Source organism: Populus euphratica, unplaced genomic scaffold (genome assembly GCF_000495115.2).
Source record: "Populus euphratica unplaced genomic scaffold, PopEup_1.0 scaffold112.1, whole genome shotgun sequence".
NCBI lineage: Eukaryota > Viridiplantae > Streptophyta > Magnoliopsida > Malpighiales > Salicaceae > Populus > Populus euphratica.
This window is the reverse complement of record NW_011499997.1, coordinates 319530-331076: the sequence shown is the minus strand read 5'-3', so window position 1 is coordinate 331076 and position 11547 is coordinate 319530. Positions and strand designations below refer to the sequence as shown.

The following is an 11547-nucleotide window of genomic DNA, read 5'->3' as shown; positions in this document are numbered from 1 at the left end:
GAATTGTCTTTGGCATAGCCTTCTGTCTTATCTTCTTAACACAAGATTTTCTTTCTGAGAGTAACGGTGTTCATAACCACTACTTTTTTCTAATATTATACTTTATACATTCATATTTTACTATTAATTACTGTCACATTAAAATGAATATATATATAACACCCAGCTTAGATTAAACAAGTCTGCAACTCAAACTCTTTCGATCCTCTTTCCTGCCGCTTCCAATTACCCGCTCGTGGAGGTGGAGTTTTACATGATGGGTGCTCTTTAAGATAGAATGATATAATTTCTTTAATGAGACATTAAGTGCTCAGGATTATACTATTTGTGCAAGTGGGAATTTCAGGACGGATAGAAATACCAACGAGAACAGATTTTAATAGGTAGAAAATTACTTGATCTTTTCAAGCTCAGGTGAGATTCAGAGGTAAAAAATTAAGTTTCATGTTAGATATGAATATTAAGTAATAAGGGGGTGATTCACTATCCACCCCCATCCAATATAATTACAATAGTAATTTAATTTTTTAATTTTTTTCTAATTTTTGTTTATTTTTCTTCTAACTTTTTATTTTTTTAAATTATCTTTTGTCGATTTTTTTTTTTTAATATTGAATTAATTAAAAATTTTGCTTTATAATTTTTTTCTTTTAAAATATTGTGGAATACCATAGTGTTTTTCTACATAGTTTTTTTATTTTATGCTTTTTATTTTTCTAAATTATTTTTGTTGAATTTATTATTTTTAATATTGAACTGATTAAGAATTTAGTTTTGTAATTTTTTTTAAATATTGTTGATTGCTACAGTGTTTCTTCGCATAATGTTTTTTTTTATATGATTTTCTCTAAAATTATCTTTTTTTTATTTTATTTTTTAATATTAAGCTGGTTAAAAATTACAGTTATACAATGGGAGAAAAATACTGTAACTTTCCTTATAAATTACTGTGAATTGTCATAGTGTTTTTACCCATATGGTTTTTTTTTCCCAATTTTTTTGTAATTTTTTTTCTAAAATTATCTTTATCGATTTTAGTTTTTTAATATTTAACTAGTTAGAATTTAACTTTGTAATAAAATTTAATCATGTTGTAACTTTTTTATAAAACACTGTAAATTGCTAGAGTGTCTATCAACATGATTTTTTTTCAAAATCTTTTTGTTCATGTTTTTTTATATTGAGTTGATTGAGAATTATAATTGCAAGTCATTACGAATAACGCTAAATCATGCGGGGAAGCACTGTAACTTTCATTACAATACACTATAAATTACTACAGTGTTTCCAACATGGTTTTTTTTTCTAAAATTATTTTTGTCATTTTTTTTAATATTAAGCTTATTGATAATTTAGTTTTGTATTTTTTTTTAAAAAAACACTATGAATTGTTGCAGTGTTTTCTCATATGATTTTTTTCAAAATTATCTTTGACGATTTTTTTTTTAAATATTGAATTGGTTAAGAATTATAATTACAATAATGCTAAATTATATAGGGAAAGCGTTGTAGTCTTTTTCACAAAACGCTGTGAATTGCTACAGTATTTGTCTAAATAGTTTTTTTTATGATTTTTTAAAATTATCTTTGTAGATTTTATTGGAAAAAGCATTGTAGTTTTCCCTACTAAACATTCTCAAGTGCTACAATATTTTTTCTCATGGGTTTTTTTTCCTTTCAAAATTGTATTTGTTGGTTTTTTTTAATATTAAGTTGGTAGAGAATTTAGCTTTGTAATTTTTTTTTTGTTTTTTATTAACATGTGGCCAAAACACTATATCTTTCATCACAAAATACTGTAAATTATTATAAATTATTTTGTTCAGTATTTAAGTTTTTGATCACCAACATAACTATTTTCTTTGTCATGAAATATTGACTTCATCATACCTTTAATTTTTATTACTTATGTAGCGTTGATTTACAATTATATCAAGTATATTTATTTTATAAGCCCGCAGCCATCTCATTATTATATATTACTTAAATCTAACCTAAATGAATCTCTTTAAAGTTTTAAAAAATATCTTGAAACTTGTACTCTAAGTTAGAGAAAAAAAAGAAACAAGTGATAAGGAAATGTCATTAGGGTAAAAGTGCCTTTAATACAAGTAAATGAACTATAAGAAAAAGTTATGTGATAAAAAAAAAGAATTATGGATTGGATGGGAGTTAATGATATGTTTGAAATTGTGGTAGCAATTATAGTTCAAAATATTTTTTATTTAGAAATATAAAAAAATATGGTTTACACTATATTTCTAAACATATTTTAAATCTAAAAAAGGTTTATAAAAAGATGTAAAACCATGATTTTTATTTTTTATACAGGCAATAGATTAGGCGTTTATGGTTTTAAATTTGGGTTAGGGTTTGGTTAGGGTTTAAGACTTATTTAAGATTTTATCTTTGGATTTGAGGTTTGGTTTCAAGGTTTAAGTTTAGGTATGAGTTAGAGATATGATTTGAATTAGAGTGATTTGAATTTGAATGTAAAATCTAACGTTTGAATTTGAATTTGAAGTTTTATTAAGGTTATATAGGATTTAATTTGAAGTTTTATAAACGATCCAATTTTGGTCTAATGACTACCTTCATGGAAAAACATTGTAGAGAATAGAGGGTGAAGAGAATAAGGATGACGTTTAATAGTTTTACTAGAAACCAAGCGCACAACTTGCAGTTAGGAATATTTTTTTTAAATGTAATTATTATTAATTTATTTTTTAATAGTAAGAAAATTGCATAGATTTAAAATTTAAAGCATAAGTTTAATTAAATTAATCAAGACTTTTATATGCCAATATATTTGAATGCTATTGGAATGATAATATTTTTTAATCAAATACCAAGTTATAAATTTAAAAGAAAGATGTAGATCAAGATATTTGATTATATTATGTAATAAATTATTGGAGTTATTTTATTTATTTATATGCTAATATTTTTATATATAAGAATAAAAATAATTTAAATTTAATTAAAACAAATTAACTTGCTATTATAACATCTTTTTTTCTCTCATTAATATCCATAACTTGTACAAAAAAGTTTTGTTGTCGTTTGTTATTCATTTAATAAAATATTTTGACTTGGCTTCAGTTTTTTCTTTTTTTCTACTAACTCCTTGTGTTTTCTCTAAAAACATGTTTGGTTGTATGGTTGCTTCTGTGTTTGAAGCAATCACAACAACTCACCTGTTTGGTAGTACTCCAACAACAAGTTTATATTAGTGGAGCCTACTATTAATTATGGCATGGCCATAGGTTTGCAAGAAGTAGTAGTTTGCTGTTTCTTAAGCTAGAAAACTCACTCAACTGTTCAGTCGAACTGGTTCGGTTCAATGCTAAAAATACATTAAACCAGATTTGATCTAACAAAATAAAAAATATTTTTATTTTTAATTGTGTTTTATTTAAAAAATAGTATTAAATATTATTCAATGACACTACATAAATTAGACAAAGATCTTTTAATGACGTAATATTTTTAGAATTTAATCTCATTTCCAATTTTATTCCTGATTATATTTTACCTATGTTGTTGCACTCTTAAAAACTTTAATAGAACAATAAAAAATATTTTATATAAAGCATTATTTATTTTATGATATAATACTAATAGTTAAATATAGAATATTTAAATTAAAAACCATCAATATTAATATATATTTTTTAAAATTATTTTATAACCTTAATTTCAAAAGCATTCTTAACCAAACACATTAAACTACTTTTTCTTCAACTTTAATTTCAACCACAGTTTTAACCAAACACTTATTTTTTTAAAGCAACTTTAACTAAAAATACTTTTTATAAAATAATTTTTTTCAAACCACAACCACAATAACTACAATAATACCAAACACACTCTAAGAACAAATGATGTGTTGTGTGTTGTTTATTGCATACACCTCATTTCTAAACTCAAATTGAGAGCATTAATGATGGTTGAAAAATTAGGATATAATTTTTTATACTTTAAAACTTATTTTTCAATTAATTTTCCATCCAAAAACATTCTAAAGACTTTTAAAAACCTATTTATGATGTTAAACTTGGAAACAATTAGTCAAAAAATATAAAATCAACTTGATTTCAAAATACTTTCAAAGACCTGAACTATTTTTTTAGATAATATAAATGTTAAAGAACACATCAACATAATTTCTCTCATTCAAAGAAATCCATTAACACCAAGAATGATCTTTTTTTATGGTAATAATTTTCTCTCTTTTTTGTTATTTTTAAATTGTTTTTTCTTTTATCTTATAAACCCGGATCAAAATAAAAATAAAAAAAAATCTTAGACCAAAATGTATGTTTCCTAAACTAAAAGACCAAAAAGGAACTTTAGAAAATGGAGGGATCAAAATCTTCTTTTATATTAGGACGTCATTTCCTTTTTTATTCAATTTTAATCATTTATCTTTTAATCTTGTGAAAACAATAAAATCAAGTTGATTTTTACGGAATTTAGAAGTAACCCAATGGTGGGACATTTTTTCAAGATTAAGATGGTCTGATATAAGAACAAATTATGATGATAAATTAAAAAAAAAGTGATTTTAAAGAATTAAATTAAAAAAAATATAAAAGGACCGTAAAAAAAATAAAAGAGAATATTGTTCCGATGAACCATACTGTGATGGGAGAGGTACAATGAATTCAAAAAATCTTTTAGTATCTTTCATGTAGTGAACGAAATGGTTGAAAGCATTCCTATTGGCACTTAAAATAAAAGATGAGACATAGCGGCACAAATTTTTTCAATCCATGAGCATTATTAATAATACACTACTTCATCTTATTATTGAGTTGACAGATTTATTGAAAAATATTGTGTCTGGGAGTTGATATAAAACTATTTTCTAAATGTTATTCAACGGCTTAAATTTTTTGAATTAAAATAATTTTTTAATATAATATCTGAATTTTAATAAGTAAATATATAGTTATAAATTTAAATTTTAGTATCTTCATACTTCTAATTAAATTAAAAAAATATTCAAATTTTACCACAGAAATTTCATCATAAAGTTAAACTTTCATTTTAAAAGGGTTAAAAAACTAAAATAAAAATATATTTTCATTTTATCCATCTTGTCTGTGATGTTAATAATAATAATAATAATTAAACAAAAAAGTGTTGAAAGTGACGGTAAGTTTTGTTTTTCATGGCTGTTGTTGATCAAACTAGCGGTGGGACTCATGTTGTCTCAATGATTAAACCACAAAAGCCTATATATCCAAATTAAAATCGTTTTTATCAAAAGTTGCTATCACAAGATTCTCTAGTGAATGTTCTTCCAGCTTTAATCTGTTTATGCTTCAAGGTGGTACGTGAAACAAGTGATAAAACTCTACATAAAAGGAAAGAAGATGCAGATGACCCACCCTCCCAGTTTCATCCAAAGATGAACAGGAGGAAAACAAGGCTTTCTACGTACAACGCCACTGAAATCACTTGAAGATACAATGCCATCAAAAGATTTTATTTATTTTCTTGTGACTTCATGGAAATTAAGATACTGCTAATAAGATTCCAAACCAAAATGGTTACATAATTTTATTCTTATGATATATATATAATAACTTTTTTCAAGGCATTGCATTTTAAAATGACCGAAAAGACACATTGCAGAAGGCACCGAGTTCAAGGAAATGGGTGGTTTGATCCATCTGGTGCAGGGCTATCCGTGCTTCCTCCTCCAATGCATTGCCGGGGACGGTGGAGACTAGTGATGCTCAGGGTCTGGCCCTCCAGGTGAAATTCTTGAAGAGGATGCACCTGTCACATTCCTTCTTGACATATCATAGCCCAATTTCTGTAAGAGAGTGCTGCTATCAATCCTTTTAGGCATAGACTCGACCCCACGATAACTCACTGCCTCCAAATTAATCATATTTGCGGATAAAATGATCAGGATCAGCATTGAAACTCGCAAGACAGCTGAATTGGCCATGTATTAATCCCTAAGAAGATGTTTTAGAAGCAAGCTTAAGAGTGATTGTTTTCGTAAGGTGATAGGAGTTGTGTACAGAACAATAGAATCATGCATGAATTTATAATGCAAATGCGTAAGAAATTCCCAAGATTTTGAAGAATAAACAATAAGCAACATGGGTTCTATCCCCCGTGTGTATTGTTGTCTTCTTTCTTCAATGGAGGTCTGCAAATGTAACCATGACTTTCTCGAATCCTCGGTCTTGAGTCCCCACTCAAGCACCCATGAATAAGAACAAATTTCAGGAGTTGAACATATCTTAGATTGGCCAACTAGAACTTTTTGGTCTGCTCATTATCTTTTTTTTTATATCTGAGATTTTGGACAATTGTTGAAGAAATTACAATCAAGAAATGCTGGGACACTGAGACCTTCGAACAATAAAACAAAGGAGTGGGCATTTTTTTATTTTTTATTAAATCATTCAATATCATTTGAAACGCCACGTACAAATGCGTTCCACCCTTGATGTTGGGCAATGGCTTTCCACCTGGTCATTGCTAATATAAGATTGCCTCCTAGCTAGGAGATACCTAGTTTGGCAAGAAGTAATTGCTGTTTGCTTTTACTAATTTGTTTTTCCTCATGCACAGTACTATTATAAATGTTTTTAAATTTTCCGAAGTGACATAGGACGCAACAAGAAAAGACAAGCTGAGAGAGGGAGAACGTACATTTGCTATATTTTTTAAGATAAAGACTGAAAACTTTTGATGCTAAAGATAGGTCAAGAATCGAACACTCTAAAATTGGATTTTCCCCTTACTGACAAAGGGATAAAGTTTCAAAATTTCAAGTAGTATATGAATAAAGTTTTTGGGTTGAATAAATAGTTAATGAATTGATTATGGTAATTTTATTTATTTTTTCAAGTTGAGAAGATTGATAGTTTAGATTAAATGTTTGGTATATTAAATTGACTTGTAACTATTACTTGTAAAAAATTCTTTTGATAGAGATAAGAACTTTCCAATACTTAAAATAAATATATTTTAGATTAAAAAAATATAAGAATAATATTTTTAAAAAATATTCTGAAAATATATATAAAACCGAGAATCAAGATGATGGACCTTTGTTTTGAAGATCTTATAGTATTTTTATAGTATATAAATCCTTTTGTTTTGTAAAAAGAATGGTCTAGAGTGTAATATTATCATATAGTATTTATTAAAATATAAATATTTCTCTAATCTATATTAATATTTGATAAAAATATAACATGTCTCTACTTTTATATATTTTTAGAAAAATTAATTAGAATCTAAGATTTCAAATGTAATTGAACTCATAAAGACTAAGTTTTTTCCCTAAATTAGACCCAAAGAAAGATTATTATTTTTTTAAATGTTCATAAGAAAGAATATATATTTTCTTAGGCGTCTCCAAACCTTAACATAATGCTAGACTCAATAATATCTAGATTTAGCCAGCACTCGGTTCATTATTTTCATTATTTTCGAGCTTTGCACACTTTAAAGTCCAATATATTTTCATTAGGATTTCACTGGATATACTTGTTTTCCTTATAATTTTTTATTTATTTAATATGTTTTTGATAAAAATATATTAATAAAAACTTAACACATCTAAAGAAATGATGATGTCATTGTCCATTAGAAGATTCATAGTATATATTAGAGACCCCGATTAGTATTATATACTGATCATGAATGAAAATGGATTGCTGATGTACTCAAATGCAACTTTCGCTACAGAGGCTGAGAAGGTTTTCGACCTTCTGATAGTCACATGGCGTGTGAATTGGAAACTCGGGAGAGCAAAGCACATCAACAAAATGCACACAAAGGCGTTCGGAAAGATAGTGGACTTCATGATTTCAATAATTTTATTTGACTCATGAAAGAGGCGAATGCGCAGATGCTTGCATTACAATTATTTTAGGATTTTTTTTTTTTTGAAACTCACTCCACCGATATCTTGACTAGCCAGGTGCTCGGAACGTCTAGTTAAATATAGTCATGGATCATAATGATAGTGTTAAGTTAAGAAGAATTTCATATGAGTTAAACAAGATTTTAGTGAAAATAATTATAATTTTTTAATTTGGTTGTTGAATTATACTAATATTTTATTATATATTGTTTCTAGTGACGACCAGTTTGTTATAACTGGCTGGGGTCATTTAATGCCCAAATTAAGCAAGAATATCCTTTTTTCTCTTCTTTTTTAAAATTTTATTTTTCTAATTACTTTTATTTTTCTAATTTTTTTCTAGTTATTTTTTTTCTATATAGACTAATCATTTCAACTACCAGGTAAAAAATTAATGTGTTATTTTTTCTTACAATTAATTTTATAAATGATTGAAGTTTAGAATATATCATAATTTTTTATATATAATTTATAACCATATCCGAGTTTGAAAAATCTTAATTCTATATTTTTGCCTTTAACTTGGTAGATGACAAACTGCACCGTAATGCTTTTTGGGCATGCGTGTCTAGTCATGAAGTTTAACATTTTCAGTCACTTTAAAATCCATTGCTGAAATCAAAATCTTGACACTATGAAAGGACAGATTTTGGTAATCTTGGAATTTTTGAATAGGGATCTTGGACTGCTCATCTTATTTTAGTGGAAATATCCATTTTTTTCTAATATAACGTAATATTAAAAAAATATAATGTAATAACGAAAAAATAAAGAAGAAATAACTTAGATAACGAAAATTTATTATTTATAAAAAAAATTATCAACTCGTAATTGTTCTTGTTTTCCTATAAAAAGCCAAACTATCTCAAACATATAATTTAACCATAAAAGGGTAAATTTCTCATTCATTATTTTATTAATAGTGAAATTGTCATTAATTATAATATTTTTTGTTGGTATTTCCTAAACTAATATTAAATATCCAATAAAGCACAATATTTTAACTAAATTCTCACTTTTCTAATTCAAATTATCTTTTTTTTTCATATATATATATATATATATATTCAAGTAATGATTTATCAATTAATACCATATTTTTAACATGTATTACATTATTTAACAAAATTTAATGAAAGAAAGAAAAAAGCATAACGAAGTAGATAATGGAACGCTAGAGAATCCGTGATTTTATTTTTTATATATATAGTAGCAAAATCCATAAAATAAGAGCATATTTTATCCTTATACTCTTATTTAATATATTAAGGTACTTTTCCTTAATGTTTTGCTTTGCTCTTTTTTTTTTTTTTTTTAAAATTGTGCTAAATAGAAGAAATCATACGCTTTGAATTTGTTATTTTATGCCTTTTCCTTGAGCCCGTTTTAGGCCTAAACAGGGTCTAATGATTTTGTCATGGAAAATAGGATGTAGCCTTTTATTTTCAGAGGACCATTTTGTTAAATTATCCTATAAAGATGTGCAAGTTTAGAGGTGATCATGGAACTTCAAAAAACTTGGGGGGTAGAGGTCACCCCTGGTCGTCTCGAACGTTTTTGCATATGCACAAGTGTATTGAAAGTTGACACTTTGTGTGGTATCTAGCATTGGAACATGGAGGACCTACCATTTGATGTTCTTAAACTTGTCGCGCGCATGGATCCCTTGATGTGGTCACCAAATAACATAAATATTAGGTTTTATTTTTGAAGGATTTGTTTTTTTACTTGAAAGTTGCCAAACACTCGCATGATAAATCAACCTTAATTTTTAAAAGAACCTGTTAGATGATCAATGATTGCTTTGCTATAGAATCAGTGTTTATATAATCTAGTAGGTTGGAGCCATCCCGTCAACATCTCCGTTTGCATTGTAAGTTCTTTGAAGTAGAAGCTAACATCTTTATATTTATGCTGAATATCAGAAGCGTTGGCCAGAGATTGTCATTCTCCTCATTACTCCTCCTCCGATTGAAGAAGATGCACGCGTCCGGTATGCTTCTAACCCACGTGCCCTTTACATCTTTGTACGTGTCTTCTTGAATACTTCTCATGGGCGTGTCATCGTGATTAGCTAGTATCCTTGCAGAGTTTTATATAGAATAAAGTATGTAGAAACTTGGTGAAAGAAATAGCATTAAAATTTTGCAGACATCCATATATAGAGAACCCATCAGGTCTGCCTGAGAGGACAAATGAAGCTGCTGGTGCTTATGATCAGGCATGCATGTCTGTCGCCAAAGAATGTGGATGCCCGGTGGTAGATCTCTGGATCAAAATGCAAGAATGTCTTGACTGGAAGAAAGCTTATCTAAGGTATTTTAAGTTTTATCTTGCTTGTCTATATACTACTATACATTGCTTGCTGCAGGGGTGAACATAATGGATTTTTTGTTGCCATTTATGTTCTATATCACCGGTAATTGATACTTTATTGTTATTGTTCTCGCTAAATGGTGAACATGAAATACTGAAATATTCGCTTGTTTTCTGCTCATGTTTTCACCTAATCAAGTGTTCTTGACATTTACAATTGTTTGTACATCCATCATCTATCATTGCGAAGATGTTATTGACAGCTTTTTGGGAATCTACGTAGTTGCTTGTTTGGTAGAGTACACTTGGTTCATACATGTAAAACATCTACTTGTTATGGTGCAGAGTTCTTACCCGTATTTAATTAAGATTGGCATCCATTTCTGAGATTTTCCATTGCCATGGATTGAATAAATTAAACTAAAAGTTTCGTCATCTATCTCAGGCCATTGAAATTATATTTCTTTTTTTCCTAGTAAGCAACAATTCTTGGTTCTCCAAGGAATTAAGCAGGCTAAGGAATTCTGAATACTTGTTAAAATGGAATTGCAGTGATGGTTTGCACCTCACTCAGGCTGGCAATAGGATTGTGTTTGAGGAGGTGGTCAAGAAGCTGAAGGAGCAGGGCATTTGTGTGGAAAATTTGCCAGTTGATCTCCCACTCATCGCCAACATTGACCCTCAAGATCCACTAAAAGCATTCCAGGATTATTAACATCAGCTCATATGTCAAGCAAGGTCTTTTTTTTTTTCTTCTTCTCTTTTGAGCAGGGTGAGCTGCGCCATAGATATCATGGTGATCGCATTGTGTTGAAAGAATAGCAAAGTGATGTTTAGACTAAGGTTGCGATCATTTTGTGAAAGCAATTCTGTATACGGTGTAACTCACTCTTTAATTCCAGTGAATGTAGACACTGAATGATATAGCTCTTTATTTTGTTGACTTAGAAATAATCTTTGGCATAGCCTTCTGTCTTATCTTCTTAACACAAGATTTTCTTTCTGAGAGTAACGGTGTTCATAACCACTACTTTTTTCTAATATTATACTTTATACATTCATATTTTACTATTAATTACTGTCACATTAAAATGAATATATATATAACACCCAGCTTAGATTAAACAAGTCTGCAACTCAAACTCTTTCGATCCTCTTTCCTGCAGCTTCCAATTACCCGCTCGTGGAGGTGGAGTTTTACATGATGGGTGCTCTTTAAGATAGAATGATATAATTTCTTTAATGAGACATTAAGTGCTCAGGATTATACTATTTGTGCAAGTGGGAATTTCAGGACGGATAGAAATACCAACGAGAACAGATTTTAA

General features: G+C 28.1%; 1 protein-coding gene across 1 annotated transcript; it reads left to right on the top strand.

Moving 5' to 3' along the window:
- Positions 1 to 9801: 9801 nt before the first annotated feature.
- LOC105140706 (GDSL esterase/lipase At5g45920-like) lies at positions 9802 to 11225 on the top strand (the record flags this gene model as incomplete). The annotated part of the gene is made up of 3 exons (XM_011047646.1): positions 9802 to 9896; positions 10055 to 10219; positions 10772 to 11225. Coding segments are annotated over 3 exons (423 nt in total), but the record flags the coding sequence as incomplete, so codon positions are not given.
- Positions 11226 to 11547: the final 322 nt, after the last annotated feature.